At 38.9% G+C, this 19631-nt stretch overlaps 10 protein-coding genes across 14 annotated transcripts; 4 read left to right on the top strand and 6 right to left on the bottom strand.

Annotated features, from left to right (window-relative positions):
- Positions 1 to 107: 107 nt before the first annotated feature.
- Positions 108 to 780, top strand: LOC9322375. Its single transcript, XM_002886263.2, has one exon. The coding sequence runs from the start codon at positions 244 to 246 to the stop codon at positions 610 to 612; it is 369 nt and encodes a 122-aa protein (XP_002886309.2). The 5' UTR covers positions 108 to 243; the 3' UTR covers positions 613 to 780.
- A 127-nt stretch (positions 781 to 907) lies between these two features.
- Positions 908 to 3531, top strand: LOC9322374 (formimidoyltransferase-cyclodeaminase). Of its 4 annotated transcripts, none has more exons than XM_021031776.1 (3): positions 908 to 1647; positions 1864 to 2258; positions 2927 to 3531. In XM_021031776.1, the coding sequence occupies exons 1-3, from the start codon at positions 1439 to 1441 to the stop codon at positions 3436 to 3438; spliced, it is 1116 nt and encodes a 371-aa protein (XP_020887435.1). In that variant the 5' UTR covers positions 908 to 1438; the 3' UTR covers positions 3439 to 3531. The 4 variants fall into 4 exon arrangements, with proteins under 4 accessions (XP_020887435.1, XP_020887437.1, XP_002886308.1 ...); XM_021031778.1 differs by having other exon boundaries at positions 910 to 1070; XM_002886262.2 differs by having other exon boundaries at positions 1077 to 1574.
- Positions 3532 to 4707: 1176 nt separating this feature from the next.
- Positions 4708 to 6290, top strand: LOC9320294 (protein ULTRAPETALA 2). Its single transcript, XM_021033037.1, has 2 exons — positions 4708 to 5346; positions 5661 to 6290. The coding sequence occupies exons 1-2, from the start codon at positions 5145 to 5147 to the stop codon at positions 6143 to 6145; spliced, it is 687 nt and encodes a 228-aa protein (XP_020888696.1). The 5' UTR covers positions 4708 to 5144; the 3' UTR covers positions 6146 to 6290.
- A 288-nt stretch (positions 6291 to 6578) lies between these two features.
- Positions 6579 to 7800, bottom strand: LOC9320293. Its single transcript, XM_002884181.2, has 4 exons — positions 7436 to 7800; positions 7120 to 7190; positions 6960 to 7037; positions 6579 to 6864 (listed from the first exon to the last, which is right to left on the bottom strand). Exons 1-4 carry the CDS (start codon positions 7545 to 7547, stop codon positions 6841 to 6843), a joined length of 285 nt encoding a protein of 94 aa, XP_002884227.1. The 5' UTR covers positions 7548 to 7800; the 3' UTR covers positions 6579 to 6840.
- Positions 7801 to 7820: 20 nt separating this feature from the next.
- On the bottom strand, positions 7821 to 8839 carry LOC9320292 (methyl-CpG-binding domain-containing protein 3). The gene has a single exon (XM_002884180.2). The coding sequence runs from the start codon at positions 8496 to 8498 to the stop codon at positions 8079 to 8081; it is 420 nt and encodes a 139-aa protein (XP_002884226.1). The 5' UTR covers positions 8499 to 8839; the 3' UTR covers positions 7821 to 8078.
- Positions 8840 to 10002: 1163 nt separating this feature from the next.
- LOC9322373 lies at positions 10003 to 11161 on the bottom strand. The gene has a single exon (XM_002884179.2). It carries the CDS (start codon positions 10866 to 10868, stop codon positions 10221 to 10223), a length of 648 nt encoding a protein of 215 aa, XP_002884225.1. The 5' UTR covers positions 10869 to 11161; the 3' UTR covers positions 10003 to 10220.
- Positions 11162 to 11654: 493 nt separating this feature from the next.
- Positions 11655 to 12303, top strand: LOC9320291 (F-box protein At2g21930). The gene is made up of 2 exons (XM_021032186.1): positions 11655 to 12051; positions 12104 to 12303. The coding sequence occupies exons 1-2, from the start codon at positions 11655 to 11657 to the stop codon at positions 12301 to 12303; spliced, it is 597 nt and encodes a 198-aa protein (XP_020887845.1).
- Positions 12304 to 13467: 1164 nt separating this feature from the next.
- On the bottom strand, positions 13468 to 14634 carry LOC9320290 (probable transcription factor At1g11510). The gene is given in 2 exon segments (XM_002884178.2): positions 13468 to 13532; positions 13535 to 14634. Coding segments are annotated over 2 exon segments (1068 nt in total). The 5' UTR covers positions 14538 to 14634.
- Positions 14635 to 15099: 465 nt separating this feature from the next.
- LOC9320289 (QWRF motif-containing protein 3) lies at positions 15100 to 17339 on the bottom strand. 2 transcript variants are annotated; one of them, XM_021032203.1, is made up of 7 exons: positions 16293 to 17339; positions 16030 to 16149; positions 15820 to 15936; positions 15636 to 15725; positions 15443 to 15553; positions 15291 to 15358; positions 15100 to 15194 (listed from the first exon to the last, which is right to left on the bottom strand). In XM_021032203.1, the coding sequence occupies exons 1-7, from the start codon at positions 17232 to 17234 to the stop codon at positions 15182 to 15184; spliced, it is 1461 nt and encodes a 486-aa protein (XP_020887862.1). In that variant the 5' UTR covers positions 17235 to 17339; the 3' UTR covers positions 15100 to 15181. The 2 variants fall into 2 exon arrangements, with proteins under 2 accessions (XP_020887862.1, XP_002884223.2); XM_002884177.2 differs by having other exon boundaries at positions 15443 to 15550.
- An 87-nt stretch (positions 17340 to 17426) lies between these two features.
- LOC9322372 (probable galacturonosyltransferase 10) lies at positions 17427 to 19420 on the bottom strand. The gene is made up of 2 exons (XM_002884176.2): positions 19125 to 19420; positions 17427 to 19045 (listed from the first exon to the last, which is right to left on the bottom strand). The coding sequence occupies exons 1-2, from the start codon at positions 19275 to 19277 to the stop codon at positions 17588 to 17590; spliced, it is 1611 nt and encodes a 536-aa protein (XP_002884222.1). The 5' UTR covers positions 19278 to 19420; the 3' UTR covers positions 17427 to 17587.
- Positions 19421 to 19631: the final 211 nt, after the last annotated feature.

The raw sequence follows: 19631 nt of genomic DNA, 5'->3' as shown, positions 1-19631 counted from the left end.
CAATGTCCACCCACAGACGCCGCTTTCAACGCATACGTGACGACTAACGTATGGGTGACCTTACAATTAGGCATCATTTCGTTGTTAAAATAATGGCTACGAGTGAGAAAGTCAATGGGTGTAGTTAATGAGGAAATGGGCTTCTGTAGTAATAAATAGTCAAGCAGTTGAGAGTGATAAGAAGATGTTGCACAAGTGGTGATTATAATTCAATGTCAGTTTTTGAATATTGAACAAAAGTCAATGCAAGTCAGCGAGCCAGCTGTATCTGTGTGTGACACGCGGCCCCGATCCGAACTGTTGGATAACTCCCAAACTGCTATAAAAGACACACACACACACACACTAGGCCTCATTGTCCCAACAAGACCTGAGGTAAAAAAACACAACAACAAGATTCAAGAAATGGCCATCTTCTGTTTCCTTGTAGACCAGAGGAAGCAAGTCCGGGGGAGAAAGCCGGCGGCCGGGTTATGCTCAAGATGCGGAGGAGGAGCAGTGGTTGCCGACATGAGAACCTCCACAAGATTCTGTGGAGTCCCTTTCTACCGCAAAGCTTGGAAAGCTATCGTCTGTCATTTCTGCGGTGCTGTGCTCAAATCTTACCACTGAGTCTGATGAACCAACGTTTTTTTGTGTTAATTCATTCGTTTTTTTTTTAATCAACAAGCTACTTGCCATTGTATGTCGCTTGATTGCCTACCTTTGACCCTAGCTAATGTTTTTGTTATTCATTTATCTCTGTTTCTGAATAAAACAAGTGATCCTTTCACTTAAAAATCTCAGTTTCGTCAGAACACTTAATAGGAAAAAGCAGAAAGGCCACATGAACGAAGGAATAATTCCCCAACTTGCTTGCTTATACAGCTTTCACCATTCAATGCTCTTCTCTCTCTCTCTCTCTTTTAGATCCCTCAAATAATAAAGGCAAATTATATTGGGCTGCTTATTATATGACCCAATAAGGCCCAAATTTTGTATTCATCGTCCATCATTACCTATACCCTAAAATCATTTTACGTCTCTCACGTCCATTGATTCTGCTGCTGCAATCAAATTCTATCGAACTGGTGAGTTTTGTTAAATCTCTTTCCTCGTTCGTCATTGTCAGATCGATCTCTATCCCGATTTAGCTTGTTCTTGATCTTTGTCAACTTAAAAAACAATCAAAACAAAGTTTCTTCTATGAGTTCCGGTCTGAACGAAGATTTCCTCGATTGTATCGTGCGTTTAGAGGAGACACACATTCAACAAGGCTTCGATGAGGGTTACGAAGAAGGTCTCGTGTCGGGTCGTGAAGACGCTCGTCATCTGGGTTTGAAACTCGGGTTCGAAACAGGCGAGCTTATTGGATTCTACAAAGGTTGCTCTGTTCTTTGGAATTCAGCTCTCCGTATTGATCCCACTCGCTTCTCTCCTCTGCTCCATAAGCATCTCAATGATTTCCATGTCTTGCTCGATAAATTCCCGCTTTTGGACCCCGAGGGCGAGGCCAAAGACGGGATTAAGGATGATCTCAGACTCAAATTCAGCATCATTTGTGCATCTCTCGGCATTTCCAAGAAACAATTGGAGTACAAAGGATACCCTAATCCTTCCTCCAATCTCGACTTTTAGGACCTACCTCCATAAAAACACTCTTGTATTGTATGTTTGGCTTTCAAGTTTCTCTCTTTTACCCCAAAGTTTCTCTCTTTAAGAGGTGTGTGTAGACAGACAATCTATGTGTTATTATTGGCTTGTCCTTTTTCCTGGACTTGTGAATGCTGACCACAAATCTATATGTGGTGGACAAATGTCATAGCTTATTTTTTAGCCTTATAATGAGCACACAAACTCACATCTGTACTTATATATGTATAGGTGGTCGGAGGAGATGTTGAGAGAAATGCTTGGTTGTTGCAAGGTTTACATATCTGAAGCGCGGAATAAGACCGCCCTCGAAGCTATTGAGAGAGCTGTAAAGGCTTTTCCACCAGTTGCAATCGTCAACAAGTTTGAAGATGCGGCTTATGGTAGGGTTGGTTACACTGTTGTATCCTCGCTTGCTAACGGGTCATCTTCTTCCTTGAAGAATGCGGTGTTTGCTATGGTTAAGACTGCTCTCAACACTATTAATCTTGAGTTGCACTGTGGTACCCATCCTCGGCTTGGAGTGGTCGACCACATATGTTTTCACCCCTTGTCTCAAACCTCTTTAGAACAAGTTTCTTCCGTTGCCAATTCCGTAGCGATGGATATCGGCTCCATTCTTCGAGGTCAGTACTTAATAGAAGACCTCAGTCATAAACATGTGAATTCCTGAATTTTAAAAGATACTTACCAAGCTAAGAGCAGAACATTGTTTGTATTGCGGCAGTTGATGTGTACTTTGTGATAGGCAGAGTGATGTCCTCTTTTTATTATCTCATTATCTCTAGGCCATAGAACATGGAAGTCTTTGTAGAAATGCTTTGTTCTCTACTCTTATCAAGATAAGAAACATAGCATTGTTTGTATGCTGTACTTTGTGCTAAGCAGAGTGATGTTCTGTTTTTATTGTCTCATTATATATAGGCCAAAGAACATGGAAGTCTTTGTATTAATGCTCTGCTCTCTGCTCTCTGCTCTTATCAAGATAAGAACAGAGCATTGTTTGTCTGCTGTACTTTGTGATAGGCAGAGTGGTGTTGGTGTTCTGTTTTTATTATCTCATTATCTCTTGGCCACAGAACATGGAAGTCTTTGAAGCAATGTTCTGCTCGCTGCTCTTATCAAGATAAGAATAGAGTATTGTTTGTATGGTGTAGTTGGTGTGTACTGTGATAGGCAGAATGATGTACTGTCTTTAAAATCTCATCTTCGTCTAAGCCATAGAACATGCAAGTCTTTGTAGCAATCTCTATATTGATATATGGACTGAGATATATGACCCACCCTTGTGCAGTTCCTACATATCTCTATGGAGCAGCAGAAAAGGAGCAGTGCACGCTGGATTCGATCAGAAGGAAGCTGGGGTACTTCAAGGCGAACAGGGAGGGACATGAATGGGCAGGTGGATTAGAGCTGGAGATGGTGCCGGTGAAGCCAGATGCAGGGCCACAAGAGGTGAGCAAAGCCAAAGGGGTTGTAGCAGTTGGGGCGTGTGGGTGGGTGAGTAACTATAATGTGCCTGTCATGTCAAACGATCTCAAGGCAGTGAGGAGAATGGCGAGGAAGACGAGCGAGAGAGGAGGGGGCTTGGCTTCAGTGCAGACAATGGCGCTGGTACACGGGGAAGGAGTCATAGAGGTCGCCTGTAACTTGTTGAATCCAAGCCAAGTGGGAGCAGATGAAGTTCAGGGACTGATCGAGAGGCTTGGCAGAGAGGAAGGTCTGCTTGTGGGAAAAGGCTATTATACGGACTATACACCCGACCAGATCGTTCAAAGATATATGGACTTGCTCAGTAATTCATAAATTTCAAAGTAAAAATTAAAAACAGTACGATGTTGTCATTCTTAGAACGTATTATTACCGACATCAATCATTTATCTTCATTTTGTGTTTAGATATGTTATACATTGCTTTGAGTAAAAATTGAAATTAGCAAAGATCAAATAAAAAAGGTGAAACGATCAAACATGAAATCATTGAGGCAAAAACATCAAATCTCATCATTGGTGTTTTGTCTTAACGACAACTGCAAGAGATTTGGTTTGTGTAGCCATGCCTTATTGCCTTAGTTCTTAAACCTGATTTCTTTGCATTTTGCCTTACTTTGCATATCTATATGGCAATGCATGCAAGTCATCAACTAGTGTATAATGAGTTATTGGTAGCATCGTGACCATGTAGTAATTAACATCTCTATCCTTCAAATTCTTATATATATAAAGATTGTGGTCTATATGATTTGTTAAAAATAAAAAGACAACTGTTTTGATATATATAGTGGGTCGTAGGTGAAATTTTGAGGGTCAAAAGTCTCTAAAAACAACGTGGATGAGGTGGAGTTTGGTGCGGCTCATTATTGACTTGAGTTCTTCTTGGTCATTTTTTGGGTTTGCAACAAAGGGAATGAGGTAATGGTATACTACCTCTCTTTCAAATTAGTTATCGTTTAAGAGTATTTTACATATATTAAATAAAAACATTTCATTTTTTTTTGTTTTATTCCTAATTAATGTGTTTTCTTTATATAATCAACTAATAAGTTAAAAGATCATGAATAAAATTAGAAAATCGGTCAAAACATACATTGAAACATAAAACGACAACTAATTTGAAACAAAATTTAATTTCTAAATGACAAATAATTTGAAACGGAATGACTATACGACAACTAATTTGAACCAAAATTTAACTTCGAAATGACAAATAATTTGAAACGGAAGGAATATACATTATATATGTACTTTTTAAAAATGTAACTTATGACATGCCTACACACATTGACATAGACAATTAAAGTTTAGGTGTGTCTTTGTATATGTGTATACATGTACATACATATGTATGGGCACATTGGAGTTGGGCCGCAATGGAGAATAAGGACACAGATGTGACTGTCATATACCTAACTCTAAGGAAAAAGCATTATTTGTGTACATAAATGGTAAACCCATGAAACCTTGATTTATACAGAGACCTCAAAAGTCAGAAAGAAAGAAAGTAAAGAGAGAAGAGGTAATTTAATTTCTATGGGTTTAGAAAACAGCTTTACTTAATCTCTTCTCTTTTTTCATCAACCAACCATATATGGACAATCACAACAATTACAAAACACACATCTATATGTATGAACGTTACGTAGATAATATTCTTTTAAAACTAAAAGATTCACAATTCCCATGCCCCACGACTTGTATTTTTCTTTGGCCACCTAATTTGCATCCATCATCTCTCTGTCTCTATAGAGAGTTTCTTTCAAATCCCCTAAAACCTAGAAAAACACCAAAGTCTCTCTCTCTTTTTTTGTTTTACTCCAAAAGCTTTTAACCTTTGAGATTTTGCTATATAATTATCAGATCCTTCGTTACTACTGATGCTAGCTCCTTTAGGGCTTTTGCTCTTTTACTCATGTCAAATTACCTTCTTGTCCCTTGGTGTTTAGGGCTCTAATCCTATATAATACTTCGTAGGAAGAAGCTCTTCGTCGTTCTTTACTTTTGTCCCGATCGGAGATGGAGAGAGAATGTGGGTCCAAGGAACTGTTCAGCAAAGAGGAGCTGCAAGAAATAAGTGGAGTCCATGTGGGAGACGATTACGTCGAGGTGATGTGTGGCTGCACCAGCCACCGTTACGGAGACGCCATTGCGAGGCTTAAGATATTTTCAGATGGAGAACTTCAAATCACCTGCCAATGCACTCCCGCTTGCCACGAAGGTTCCTCTTCTTATCTCTCACTTCTTTTTTATATGCATGTTTCATGTGAATACGTGAGATTACCTAGCTCTACAACTTTGTTTGCATCATCGCGGTTATATATGGATATCATGATAGTGTCAAGAATGCAATGCAACTGTCTCTTTGGCCTCGATGATGAACTAAGGCTGCTTTTATTTGCTAGATGCAATATGTTTCACATGCAGTCTTTTAAAGCCTGGCATAATCTTACATTGTCATGTATCTCCATTTTAAATTTACATGTTCGAGTTTCTTTCAAAGTGATCTTGACAGCTTTGATTCTATGATGGTAGACAAGTTAACGCCTGCTGCCTTCGAGAAGCATTCTGAGAGAGAAACCTCTAGAAACTGGAGGAACAATGTGTGGGTGTTTATCGAGGGAGACAAGGTTCCACTTTCAAAATCAGTGTTGCTCAGATACTACAACAAAGCATTGAAGAACTCTAACGTATCGAAAGTCATTCATCGGGATGAGTTTGTTGGGTGCAGCAAATGCGGGAAGGAGAGGAGGTTCAGGTTGAGGAGCAGAGGTGAATGCCGGATGCACCATGATGCAATAGCTGAGCCTAATTGGAAGTGTTGTGATTATCCATTCAACAAGATAACATGCGAGGAGGAGGAAGAAAGAGGGAGCAGGAAAGTGTTCAGAGGGTGCACTCGATCTCCGTCTTGCAAAGGCTGCACGTCTTGCGTCTGCTTTGGTTGCAAGCTCTGCCGTTTCTCTGATTGTAACTGCCAGACTTGCCTCGACTTCACCACCAACGCCCAACCCATTTGACTTCATCTCTCTAACTTCTTTAATTCTTCTGCAAAACCTTGTAATGTATGGTGGATGCTCTGCATTTTCTTTAATCAGTAGCTTGTTACACCTGTTATGTGACTGGGGAGACCAAGTAGGAAACACAAACAACTGAAAAAAAAAACGACTTGGGCTTGGAGAGCAAATTTAGCATCACTACGAGAACATGCACCTAATCTAGTTTCAACCTTTTAACCTCCCCAAATACTACACAAGGCCAGAGATCAATAACAAGAAGCAAGCAGTGACGGTCTGACAGTAATAGTATGCTGAAGAAACTATGTCAAGAATAAACGCATGAGACAAGAGCAACTACAAACATTTGGATCAGACAATATGTACTTGGAAGGTGGAAGACACATGGCCAGAATTACCTCCAACAAAATTTGATATCCAAACCAGACAAATAGAATGGAAATAAATCCAAAGCATAAATCAACATACGCAGAGTGAGACAATGTTTTCGCTTAAATCCTGTCTGTTTGAAACATAGGATATTATGAAACACAAAACTATCAAGAATCATCCATTGCAGACATCATCAGATCTCAAAAGTGATGCAAATTATTTTCAAAAGGAAACACAAGACCAGTCACAATCTGCTAAAAGGGAAAACAAAGTGCATGAGAATGAGAGGTCTCTCCATAAAAGGGTCTTCCAAGTGACAATGAAACTCATTGTGTACTCTCCACAGGCTCCTGCAAAGATTAAAAACCAAAAAAAAAAACCCGCATAAGGGAAGGAGCACGAAGCCGCTTTCCGATGTAAGAAGAGCAAGAGCAAGAGCAAGTACCTCTTTTTTTCCCCCGGTGGCGAGTTTGTATCCACTGTAGAAAAGTAATCCCCAGCCAGACAGAGAAATAAGCACAAACTGCAGATTGGTCAGGTATTTTGTGTCAAACACCAAAAAACACAGCTTTAATTAACAAAACACATGATGATGATACACATACATGCTCCTCTTTCCAGTTTCCTGGGTTCGTGGGCTGTTTCCAGAAGTCAACCTTGGTAGATCCATGGTGATCTGCACAGTACACACAAATACACAAATTTGCTCAAAAACTCAATTCTTATTTAAGATAATACAGTGATTCAATTCCAGTGATAACAAACAATAGATTACAAAATCTTCACAAAGTTGTAACATTTGGTTCGTGAAAACACGAATTAGACATACAATGTGCGAAATAAGCTATGCGTCCTAAAATTGATACCGAAACAATCGTAGATTTCAAAGCAAATGTCGAAAAGAGAAAAAAGGAGAGTTACCAGCGGCGCCGGCGAGACAACGACGCTGACCAATAGAAGAAGCTCCAGGGGAAACACGAGCAGATGGGATCTGATGAGCTAAGCTCATGGCTCGGCGAGCGAAGGACGCCATCGATCTCGACTTCTGATTTAGGGTTTTCTTGAGGATCTGAGAGGCTCCCAAATGTTTCCAGGAGATTGATTGATTGATGAAGGTAAGAGAATCAAGTGATACCCGAAACTTTAAAGAAATGTCGTTTCTGCTTCTAAACGACGTCGTATTGTGCGTTTTGGTTGGGAAACACCTGAAAACCTCCTTCTCCGGCAGAGGCTTTTGTTTTGTGGACTTTTTTTTTTTTGACTCTTAGCATTTTTCATCTCTCTGTTTCTCATCAATTCTATATATGTACCCAGAAAAAAAAAAGATCTTTAGTTGTATTTTTGAATTCTACTACCATGTTTTGAGTCTTTAACATCAACATTATCATTAGGTAAACAAAAAAGACATTCAATAGATCGATAGAGAGAAAAATAAAGCCTTAAAACTCATAATAAAAAAAAAAAGCTAGTGCTTGAGTTTTATGTAAAAGGAAACTAAGAGTCTTGTTATAAACCTTAAATTATTGATCTTGTCAAGTCTTGTTATCAGCAACAACATCCTTAGTTAGACTTTTTTTTTCTTCATTCGTTTGGGTGCGGCAAAAGAAACCTCTTCTATCTTCATGTCTTTGAATTGTTCATTGTCTTCAATAAACTTAGTGACGTCCTTGAAACACTTTAGTCTCTTTCGTTTAGGAGCTTCTGTTTGGTAATAAACATCGGCTTTCTCGCCGCTTCGTCGAACAACCAAAATCCTCTTCAACCCTTGAGGGGTTTTGGGTATACCATGTCGATCTTGAAACCAACGCACAGCAGGGGAATCAAAGTTCATATCCACATCTCCAGGTTCTTCACAGCTCCTGCATTCAAAAGACTTATTCGGTGTTTCGCTTCGAATATCCTCGTATTTTTCTTGGGACTCTACATATCTCACTTTGAGACACTTCCAACATTGTGCAGCGTATGAGTCGATTAACGTTGTCATTGGTTATTGCTACCCACATGAGATCAAACAGAGATTAAGATTCTTACAAAACAAATCTTCATGCAATGATAAAAGAAATTAAACGTTTTTGATACCTTGTGGGCTTGAGTCGTCTTCACAATATTCCAAGTTTTGATGAAGATGAAGAGTTTTCTTTGTGGTTTGGCTTTTTGGTTGAAGTGAAGAGGTTTCGTTTTACTTGATAAACTCCCGAGTAAAAGTCTTAAATTGCAATAGCATTTAAGTGTGGCTTTAAAAGCCTTATATAAGTAGTATCTAATCAAGTTATAAGTAAAACATGAAGGAGAGAGTAATTTCAATTTGATTTTGCATGTACTTTCTCTAAGGCCATACACATCGGTACATCTTTTGGTTGGGTGTTAGAATTTAAAAATCCAAAATAATTAGAATAGTCCACTTTTATGTATATCCGAGTGTTAAGTTACACTCTTTTCTTGGAGAGTGTTAGCGCCACAAGGGCGCGTTTTGATTGGATAATTTGTTAGCTCCGTGTTCCCACGCGTTCCCACAACGTAGATAATTTGTTTATTACGCTTCACCTTTTTATTTTACATATACTCATTTAAAGCCAATACTTTTGTCTTACATTATTTTAATAATTAATCACTTTTAAGACATATCCTTGCACTTATTCCATTGCTCATGCTCTAAGAAGAAGAAAAACAATGCTTTAATGAGAATCAATGTTGATATTTGTGAGAGAGATTCATGATTTGGACGGTTGAGATGCATGTAGGTTAGGGCTAGCCTTGCATCATCAGGTAGTAGGACTGCGTGTATAGGTTGTCTCGAGGACACACGTTTTAGTTACCCCAACCCCAGATAATTTCAGGTTCCGGTTCTTATTAGAAAAAAAATATGCAACCGAATAAAATCCTATAACGTGGGTGAGGGTGACCACTTAATTTGGTGTCAAGCAATGAAAAAGCTCATCATTTATAACAATACTGATAAATACGCATTTTGAATGTAAGACAAGCATACATATAAAAGTTTATGAGTTAATTAAATTATTCAATTAATTTTGGTTTAAAATTTTAAATGATGTGGAAATATATAAGAAAGCAAAACCATATATAATCCATTCTTCGTTTCTTCTCTCTAGTATAACTCTTTGCAAATTGCGAGTACCTCATGTTAATGGACATGTATATGTTTTGACAAAAAAAAAAAAGAAACTGTAAAAATATTTGTCTTGAAAGACTTCGTTTCATCTTTCACTTTAATTTATTTAATTTTTTGGTCAAAACTTTCACTTGTTTATTTATCAGAAATTTAAGTATTTATCTCACCAAATTGTATTTGGATACATATGCAAATATTGCTGAACTTGCTACAAAAGAGAAAAGGATTTGATTATGTATAGAAGAAGTAATGTTTATGCACCTTTAATTAGAAGCAATAATCTTTTGCACATAATCCAAGCCGGTGAATTACAGGTTTAGATAGAGGATGAGTGTGTTTAATTGAGATAAATCAATCCATCAATTTTGTAATCAAAGATATAGTTATAACATTTACAAATCCTATCATTCCTTAATAACATTATACAACATCTTCATCAACAAAAAAGAAAGATATTGTTGCCCAAACAAATAAAAAAGATACAACTACTTATTACGCATGGAATAAATTAACGAGTGGAAAACAGTTTCTTTTCCTCACAACCTAACAAAAGAAAGATTCCTTTGAAACATTTTCTCAAACTTCCCATAGACGAGCCCTAACACCGAGCTTGAAACAAACATACACATCTATTGACGCCTGAAGGATCTGATCTTCGCAAAGGTCGTAAACGCTCCAATCACTCGTGCTTACCTCGGGATCTAGCCTCACTCCTCGATAACCCATGCATTCTTCAAAAATCTCCTCAAACGAACAACCCCTCAAGCTCCCTCTTGAACCTTCAACAAACCTCCTTATGTCCAAAAGTTTCCCAATCTTCAACTGATGTCTACACTGCTCTAGCTTTGTCGCGTCTTGACTATTCCACACACCAACGTGCGTGTAACTCGCGAGAAAGTTGTGGAGGGCATAGGGGACGTGGTCACAGTGAGAAAGCTGGATGATTATACATCGTGTACCAACGCATAACTGAAGAGTATCCGCTGGACGATTGTAACTCTCAGGCGGAGGGTCAGCGTAGTGACCAGGCAGTGTCCAATAGACGCCGAGTCCAACAACAAGAGGGTGAGAGGTAAAACGGTTGAAGAAGTGGACGTTGTTGATCCATTTTCTGATTACCGATGGAGTTCGCGTTACGTTGACGATCAATTCCTCTCCAAAGAAATCTACAGAGTACTCTTGGTGAGTATAGTAATTTCTGATGGTTGATATACTCGGAGCCATTTTTATTTTGCATGTACGTAATTTCTTCAAGCTAAGGAGAGAAGATAAAATGCATTCAGATGGTACTAAAATTGTACTATTATGTATTGTTACTCTTTAGTGTCGTACTCTAGAATCACCGTTGATCTTTGTGAGATAGATTTACAGGTGAATTTTGGACGGTTGAGAAGGATGTAGGTTAGGGCTAACCTTTTGTATCATCAGGTAGTATGACGTCGTGCATAGGGCTAGCTTGTCGAGGACACGTGTTTCAGACTCAGTCAACCAAATTAAACCCCAAATGTTATTACTTGTTTTGCAGCCAATCAAACCCTAAAACGTGTTGAACACTTTATTTGGTGTCAAGCAAAGGAAAAAAATAATCATTATAAAAATAGTGATAAATGCGCATTTTGAATGAAAGGAAAACATATTTTAAAACCTATGAGTTAAAATTATTCAATTTTTATTATGTGGACTTAGCATATAATAAGGCAAAACCTATCTAATCTTCATTTCTTCTCCTTTTTCTCAACAAGGTTTTGGCAAAATCGATTCAACCCCAAAATCAAGGTGAATCATCATCAACTTCTGTAGCAAGTTACCATATGAAATGCTTTCCTACGCCGTACACAACTTTCTCTGCCTCTGTTCATGGATTTGCCATGGACCTCCTTAATCATAAACTCTAGCACTAGACGATCTATTACTCTGCCCAAGATTTATTCTCAGAGGAGAGATATGTACCACTACTTAGATTATGATCCCATTCATGGTGATTACAAAGTTTTGTGTATGACTAAAGGAATGAATATTGGTTGGCGACGTGGTTTAGCTGAGGACCTTCGGGTTTTGACATTGGGAAATGGGAGCTCTTGGAGGATGATTGAAGATTTCCCTCCTCACGCACCTGAGTCTCTTGATCTATGCATTGATGGTGTGTTATACTATGAAGCTTATCTTGACACATATCCGGCTTTTCTCGACGAAGATAAAGCAGTCATGAGTTTTGATGTTAGGTCTGAAAAGTTTCATCTTATAAAAACACCAGAAACCGCTCTGTTTACAAAGCTGACACGCTACGAAGGAAAGCTTGCTATCATGGGCTCTGAATCTACTGGACTTTCTACATGTAGAATTGATATGTGGGTTCTAGTGGACGCTGCGAAACATGAATGGTCGAATAAGGTTTTTGTTGTGCCGTGTTGGAACACTGAATCATGCATCTTTTCAAGTCTTTTGTCTCACGGATGCAGGTGAGTTTGTTTTGGCACCAGAAACAATGTTTCATGAACCACCATTTTATGTTCTCTATTATGATCCCAAGAAAAATGCTGTGAGAAGATTCTTCATAGAAGGAATCACGGAACTAAAGCTTTTACGGTGGGATAGTCATTTGAACCGTCGTGTAATCTCTATCTTCCCTGGTCAGGTTGAGAACCTCATGTTTCTCTAAAGAGTGCTCGCTCGTTGTTCAATAGACTAGAAGACGGTAGTTTCACGGGTTTTCGTGATCATCATCATGGAAGCGTTTGTTCTTAATTCAGTTGTAGTTTAGTTTCGTCTTGTTACTTGGGATGTTACATGACCTTTGTCTTTATTGATGACAGTTTGTTTATGTTCATATATAGTGTCTGTTTTGCCTCGTATTGCTTAGTGTTTAATGTCTTTAATGTTCATGTAGTCTCTCTGTTTTGAACTTGTGTATCACTCTTTTAATTTTCTCGTAATCCAAGTCCACGGCATCAATAATGTTTCTAGAGGGGACGAAGAACTCATCTTGCAACAAGTGGGGAGAATATCTGACAAGGACGAACGTGACATGATTGAGTTTCAACAAGTCCACGAGGCTGCAAGGAAGAGTGGTTTGAATTTTCCACTTTCAAAGTTCTATAACTTACAAAAACAAGAAAAAACTTTAAGATTGTTATTGTCAACAACGTAGCTTGTAATGAAAGACAATTCAGATTCTTGGCTTGACTCACATAAATTTACATTTTAATGTTCTTATTACGAGACCTAATCACAGACAACAATCCAATGAACAAGAAACTGATATGAATAATGTAACAGCCATTGCAAGTAAGTAAACCATTACACCATATCTAAGACCAGAAAAAAAGTATCAATGGCCACAAGTAAGCACTAATAACTGAAATCGAAAATATGTAAGCGATAGATCAATTTATATGCAACGTCTTCACTACTAGTCCATCGGGGATAACTAAAATCAGAGATCAGTGGACAAGAAAGATAAAACATATATGAATAAAAAAGGCACTTACACGATAATTTGATTGTCCTGATCCCTTCTTAGTGGTAGTTACCACTGAGATTAATAAACAGTTGAGGCTATGACACATCAAAGAGTCAATAGAAACTAAAATTATATTGATAAATCCGCAATACTCCAAAATGAACTCTTTTTCAAGAGTCAATAGAAACTAAGTTGATAAATCCGCAATATTACAAAATGAACTCTTTTTCAAGAGTCAATAGAAACTAAAATGAGAAAAAAGCCGGAGTTCATGGCAAAAAAGGCAGAACCAAAAAAACAAAAGAGAATTCCATATATATCTAAGCATTTGATGGAAATGCTTCAGCCATCTTTGCTACCACTTCATGAAGAAAACCGCTCTTCTGCGAATAGAACTCGAATTCCCTAACCTGCAATGCTTTCCACTTCTCCTCGAATCTCTTCTTATCCTCTGAGGCAAGGCAACTCAATCCTTGTTGAGCAGAAAATTCATCAAAACCAAAACTCACTAGCCATCTTACAAGAGAAGACTTGGGAAACGTATCCAGATCCGCGGCACCCTCGTTCTTACCATTGGGCAAAGAAGAATCAAGCTCATGGTTCACAGACTCAACTTTCTTCGACTTACTACTCTTCTTCGACTTCCCACTAGATTTCACAGCTGATTCAATAGCTCCCCAAACAAACTTAGACAATTCAAAAGCCTTGCGATCATGAGTTTTTACAAACGTAGGTTCATCACCACTCTTGGCTTTAACAAGATTGTTCTCATACTTCTTCCTTAAATTCCTAAGTTTTTCCATGAACTGAACCTTAGAGACATCAAAGCTAATAGATTTCTTCAACAACTCATAAACCCTATTAGTATCATCATAAGGACTTACCCCAGTATCGTTTCTGAAATCAATAAGACCTTGTAAAACCGCAATCTCATCATCTTCAGTCCAAACACGTTGGAAATAAGCTTTCTTCGTTTCTTCTCCTCCACCACTCTTTTGCTCTGCTTCCCCTGAAACCTTCTTGACCCTCTTCACATCAGTAGAGGCTCCTGCTTCATCGGTTTCACGAGAACGCTTTGAAACAGATTTCTCAGAATCTTTCACCTTCTTGGAATCTTGATTCTTCTTCAAGACAGAATCTTTGGCTTCGGTTACAAGCTTCACTGGCTTAGTCACAACCTCATCTTTCTTCACGGGTTCTTCGGAGTCGGAATCAGTTTCTTCTTCATCTGATTCAGATCCAGATTCGGAATCAGAAACTTGCTTCTCCGTGGCAACGACTGGCTTCTTCATCACGGCTGATGATGGGTTTTTAGAGGACACAACATCATCTTCTTCATCCGACGAAGAGTCTTCACCTTCTCTGATTGGAGTCTCCACTTCATCTTCGTCGCTTGAAGAAGCCATCGGCGTATTGAAACGTTTCTGAGACATGGATCGATATATTTAGGGTTTCTGAAGTGACTTTTGAGACTGAAACCTAATGAGATTTTGCTTTGCTTTACCACTTCTTTAGGGTTCCTTTATATAATAGAACAAAGCGTCTCTCTATTTTCTTTTTTTTTTTTTCCCTCTTTTTCATGACTTTTGGATTTCCCATTTTTATTATTTCTTGGTAAATTACGTAAATCGTTCAAAATAACTGGGCCACGCTTTGGCGGAGTAATCATCATCAGCTTTGAAACTAGTGTTTTATGTCCTTAATGTTTATGTAGTCTCTCTCTGTTTTGAACTTGTGCATGACTCTCTTTTCTCGTAAATCCAAGTCCATGGCATCAATAATGTTTTTCGAGTGGACGAAGAACTTATCATGCAACGTGACATGATTGAGTTTTAACAAGTCCACGAGGCTGTCTCTCAATCTCTCTTTGGTCAAATCTATTTTTTTGTGCAATTAATCATGGGAGAGGACACTACGCATGGCTTCTTGACTCTGCTTATTGCAATCAAAGCTAGCTGACGGCACAATTAGCCCTTGTAAGCCTTGACAAAAAGCTGATAAATGAGCACTTTAAACTTGGGTACAGAGAAAATTCCATAATAGATTTAAAGTTAAGGGGCTTTTTGTTTTAAGCCTGTCAAAGGAATTCTCTGCAAATAAGTCAATTGAATCTTGAGTTACAAACCTTTATTAAAAAACCAGAGACGCAAAGCTTTGACAAGGGGAAGCAACAGTCCTAGTATTACCGAAGTTTTATATCGAAAGTCTGTTTGTTTTGAATCAGGAAGCAACACTTCAAGCTCCTCTCCTGCATCTGTGTACATCCCAAAATATGATCAGAAAACAGAAACATATCAGATCAGGTATTCATATGTTCATGCACACACAATCTTTGTACCTCTAACTCGGAAATCATTCTCAAAAGGTCATGGCATTGCTCCAGCATCAGTTTCTCTTGTGTGGCCACTTCCGCTAGTTGGGAAGCAAGTGGAACAATACTCTCCATCTGCTAATGGAACATTATAGGTTGTTAAACCGCTTAGATACACGATTATCATGTCACATTTGTTTGCACAGCCGAAAAAACCTACCGTGGGAGCATAAATATTCACAGTTGAAATGATAGCATCAGTGACTGTTTCTGCATTCTTAAACAAAGTGACAGCTGATTCCAAGTTCACCTGAATCCTTAGGAGTTGTTGGAAAATAAAAGAGACAAGAAAAAAAAGTTGTTTTGAGTTCAAAAAGTTAGCAGAAGAGCATGATTTGATTTACCTTTGCACCTTCTTTGAGGGGAAGCCTAGAAAGAACAGAATGCAGGGAATCTCTGGTCATGGATAGAGATGAAAGGTGTTGTCTTTCCATGTCCTCCCAAGCTTCAAGATGCTTAACCTGTTTCAGATATATTTCGTAACAATCCGGTTTATACTTGCTTATATCCTCCATGGCTTGGACTTAGTAAATGGGTTTGGACCTGATACTTACTTGAGAAAGAAGCACATAAATCAGCTTCATCTCCAGGTTTTTCTTCTGCAGTTTGATTCTCTCTTGCAGAACCAAATGTTTTAACTTGGTAAGAGTATCCCATGCACAGAGTAGTTGATTCTGCAAAAGGTGTTCCCTTTTATTTGATTTCATGCCTCAAAAGGATGAAGAAAGCAAAGATCTCAGGATTATGTGAAACTCAATAAAGTGACAAGCATGAGAAGAAGTGATGACCGCAGTAGCAGGGAGTAGAAAATCATTACCTTTTCTTGGGAGGCTACGATATTGCTTGCAGCAGAGGCTCTAGCATTGACAAACCTCCATTGAAGCAACCGGTTATTCATAAGCTTCAGCTGATGAGCAGATTCTGTGTCACATGTCTTTGGTTTTAGTGGTGAAGTAAAGGGCGATGACTTGTTCTTGCTGCTGAAGAAATCGAAACCAAGGTTGATTAGTTTACCCACGCCTTTGCCTCTTGGAGGCTTCAGTTTTGAACTTGGAACTGTCACTGCCTGGGTGTCCAATGACCTTCCTGGTGAAAGTGCCCACTGAGACATCGAACTTCCATACCTGGACACTGAATTATTCCTCTTCATCCTATTCTCAATGCCCCTAAAGCTATTAGCTCTCTGTGAATCTTCTTGTGACCTTATTTTGGTCACATTGTTGTTGCCTTTGCTCGGTTTAGCTGTTAAATCATGCAGATACTTAGAAGAGACCTTGATACCAGGATTATGGTTCCGGGATGAACGATTTGTACTAAGACTTGAAGCACAGGACACATCGCTCAACTCTGAATCTGATTCATCATTTAAGGACTCATATAGTAGAGAGCATGAGTTTCTCCTTGATGATGCTCTGTACAATGTACATTCATCAACAGAAAATCTGCCAGGAAGTATGACATGATCCTCATCATCCATCCACGGTGAAGGCCTACGATTTTCTTTTGAGTCAACTTCTATGCTACTTTGGTTTGGTAACCCGAAACAAACCCGTGTGCCATCTGACATCCTATCATGCTTTTTCAGGCCGAGATGAACTTTCAGACCGTTGTTGTTCTGATCATCTCTCTTGGTAGATGAATTAGAAGTGGAGTTTCTGCGGTTAGGAGAAGAAAATGCAGACGGAGAGGAGAGAAAACGTGAACTTAACTCGCGGGACTTTCCTCTTCTTGGTTTGAGTAGATGCTCACAGCTCTTCATTGTTACTCTGCTACCTGAGAGAAAGATAGAGAAGGAAGCTTGTCAATCTTATAAGATAATACAGAGAATCATTTTTAACTTTCAAAAAAAGAAACAATCTTTTGAAATAGATGAGTTAGTTGCCAACATTATAGGGTTTATTGTTATTCAGTTGAAGTTTGAAACATAAAAATATCTTTTTGAATATGAATATGAAGAGAATTGCTCATGCTTCATTGAATTTAAATATGACATTCACAAGATACAGTAAGTGATGGTGCTCGAGCATACAAAACTCTTGCAAGTGTCTCTGTAACCAAATGTGGAAGATATAGCTGTCTAGAAGTGGAAGTAAAACTAAGGACCCTAAGATATCAATGAAAATTGCATTGTTGCATAAAAGGAGAACTGTAATCAACGTATCTCTCCCACAAAGGTTTGTACTTCTCTATCCCGATCTTCAACCATGGCTTTAAGTTCCCATTGAAGTGAAGAACAGCTCCTTTCTCTATCATGCGAGCATCCACATTCGTGTATCCCAATCCCAGGATATGCCACGACGCCTCTAGTGCCTCTGTTAACCCGTAAAATGTCAGAAGTCCTGGAGGTAGTGTGCCAAGTTTCCATAAGGTCCGGTCCACGTTTTTTTCTTGCCAGTAGTGGTATATGCCGGTCACATTTCTCTTCCTCCATTCAACTAAATCAAAGACATTCATTCCGAACGCCCACCCACACGCATCTGGATCAAAATGGGAGCGTATGAGAGGATGAGAATAGTTCAAGTACTTGTGGTAGCGGTGGAAGGTCTCCATGCACGTCTCAACAGCGCCATTCACATTTTTGTTTAAATCGATCGAAAAGAGAGGCGAAAGATCCTTCTGAACTACAACGTCGTCATCAAGAAAGACAACCTTCTTCAGCGCAGGAAACACTTCAGGGATGTAGAACCTGAGATGGTTTAGCATCGAGAGATACTTGGGGTTTCTGAATTTGATTGGAGTGCGCCCATCGTCGTTGTGCCCAGAGAAATAGTAGCTTTGTGTATCAGAGTCTTGCAGCTGCTTGAGGACCGGAACATAGGAAGCATTCAGCCATGAAAAATCCTCGAATTTCTGAACCTCCACAGTGACTCCTCTGAGGTTGTCCATATTAATGGCGAACCAAGCCTTCATTGCAGCATAGTTGATCTCATTAGTCACAAGATGAAACACGACTTTCTCAGGGGCCTTGGAATTGAGAGCAGTGGAATTAACCACAACAGAAGTAGCAATAATGTTATCAGAAAACACACAGAAATGGTAGAGACTGTTATCCGTGAGTTTCGAATCAACACGACTCCTTTCCTTAAGGTTCCTCTGTAAGTCTAAGTTCTGAAACCATTCGGTAGTGAGACTAACACCAAGACAGTAAAGACTCTTAGGCACTTCCTCAGCAGCAATCTGTCCGTACTTGGAACTCTTCTCGCTAACAGAACTCATCTGTTCTTCAAGAGCCTGAATCGAGGCCTTGAGCCTCATAATCATAGTAGCACTATCATAGTGAAGCTGCTGAGCTTGGTATAACAAAACAGCCATGTCACGAATAGTAGGCTCAGATTCCAACACAGTCAAAGGACTTCTCCTAGTAGCAGCACTCGACAAAAGCAACTGAGAGTTACGGATCTGAGCACTTAAGTCCCAAGCAAACTGAAGATTCTTACTTTCTTTAGCAATGACAACAAAAGCTTTAGCAAGAGCAATCTGATCATTAACTTGACGAGCAACGGAAGTAGGACTCAACATTTCCTCAGTCATATTCATACCCTCTAAGAATTTGTCATTACGGTAACGTCGCTGCACAAAAGAAGGATTAAAGGGTTGGAATTTAGCAATTGAAATCGAAAAAAGAAGACATCTTTGATTGAATTGTTACCTTAGGAATAGAGGGTCTAGGTTCAATATGACCAGCTTTGGAGAGAATGAGAAAGAAGAGCAAGAGGGCAATACCAGAGAGAACCCACCAGACCACATTTGAGATCTTCCTCCGTCCAGCTCTCCGGAAACTATCGCCTCCTCTCCTCCCCATAGTAAGTACTCGTAGCGCTGTGTAAAACCCAGATCTTATAATTGAAAGATGGTGCAAGTTTTCGGATCTGAGAATTTTGTCGGGAGAAGCAAAAATAGCTCAACCGACCATCTTCTTTCTCTTCGCTGCAAAAATGAGAATTAAGTTCCTTTTTTTTTTTTTTATCGAGTGAGTGTTAAAAGACATATTTACCCTTTTTTTACCCATAACTTCATCCATACAAATCCAAGTCAAGTTTGTTACCCACTTTTGGAACTTCTTCAAGAACCCCTCGAATCAACTCGTATGGTTTTAGCACATCAAAGGTTTTAATCCGCACAAGATGTTTTTTCTTTGAATAGAAATAATATTTTA

This window comes from Arabidopsis lyrata (assembly GCF_000004255.2).
Source record: "Arabidopsis lyrata subsp. lyrata unplaced genomic scaffold ARALYscaffold_3, whole genome shotgun sequence".
NCBI lineage: Eukaryota > Viridiplantae > Streptophyta > Magnoliopsida > Brassicales > Brassicaceae > Arabidopsis > Arabidopsis lyrata.
The sequence above is the reverse complement of the archived record's forward strand: the minus strand, read 5'-3'. Positions and strand labels throughout refer to the sequence as shown.

Excerpts from the sequence above, each read along its gene's own strand:
- LOC9320292 (XM_002884180.2), bottom strand. The coding sequence starts at position 8,498 with ATGACAACGTTAATCGACTCATACGCTGCACAATGTTGGAAGTGTCTC.
- LOC9322372 (XM_002884176.2), bottom strand. The coding sequence starts at position 19,277 with ATGGGGAGGAGAGGAGGCGATAGTTTCCGGAGAGCTGGACGGAGGAAG. Across the intron at positions 19,046-19,124 it reads CTAGACCCTCTATTCCTAAG|CGACGTTACCGTAATGACAA; the intron begins GTAACAATTCAA and ends TCTTTTGTGCAG.
- LOC9320294 (XM_021033037.1), top strand. The coding sequence starts at position 5,145 with ATGGAGAGAGAATGTGGGTCCAAGGAACTGTTCAGCAAAGAGGAGCTG. Across the intron at positions 5,347-5,660 it reads CACTCCCGCTTGCCACGAAG|ACAAGTTAACGCCTGCTGCC; the intron begins GTTCCTCTTCTT and ends CTATGATGGTAG.
- LOC9322375 (XM_002886263.2), top strand. The coding sequence starts at position 244 with ATGCAAGTCAGCGAGCCAGCTGTATCTGTGTGTGACACGCGGCCCCGA.
- LOC9320291 (XM_021032186.1), top strand. The coding sequence starts at position 11,655 with ATGAATATTGGTTGGCGACGTGGTTTAGCTGAGGACCTTCGGGTTTTG. Across the intron at positions 12,052-12,103 it reads TAAGGTTTTTGTTGTGCCGT|GTGAGTTTGTTTTGGCACCA; the intron begins GTTGGAACACTG and ends TCACGGATGCAG.
- LOC9320293 (XM_002884181.2), bottom strand. The coding sequence starts at position 7,547 with ATGGCGTCCTTCGCTCGCCGAGCCATGAGCTTAGCTCATCAGATCCCA. Across the intron at positions 7,038-7,119 it reads GAAACTGGAAAGAGGAGCAT|TTTGTGCTTATTTCTCTGTC; the intron begins GTATGTGTATCA and ends ACCAATCTGCAG. Across the intron at positions 6,865-6,959 it reads CCACCGGGGGAAAAAAAGAG|GAGCCTGTGGAGAGTACACA; the intron begins GTACTTGCTCTT and ends TAATCTTTGCAG.
- LOC9322374 (XM_002886262.2), top strand. The coding sequence starts at position 1,186 with ATGAGTTCCGGTCTGAACGAAGATTTCCTCGATTGTATCGTGCGTTTA. Across the intron at positions 1,575-1,863 it reads ATTTCCAAGAAACAATTGGA|GTGGTCGGAGGAGATGTTGA; the intron begins GTACAAAGGATA and ends ATATATGTATAG. Across the intron at positions 2,259-2,926 it reads TATCGGCTCCATTCTTCGAG|TTCCTACATATCTCTATGGA; the intron begins GTCAGTACTTAA and ends ACCCTTGTGCAG.
- LOC9322373 (XM_002884179.2), bottom strand. The coding sequence starts at position 10,868 with ATGGCTCCGAGTATATCAACCATCAGAAATTACTATACTCACCAAGAG.
- LOC9320289 (XM_021032203.1), bottom strand. The coding sequence starts at position 17,234 with ATGAAGAGCTGTGAGCATCTACTCAAACCAAGAAGAGGAAAGTCCCGC. Across the intron at positions 15,726-15,819 it reads CCCTCAAAGAAGGTGCAAAG|GTGAACTTGGAATCAGCTGT; the intron begins GTAAATCAAATC and ends CTAAGGATTCAG. Across the intron at positions 15,554-15,635 it reads TGAATATTTATGCTCCCACG|CAGATGGAGAGTATTGTTCC; the intron begins GTAGGTTTTTTC and ends ATGTTCCATTAG.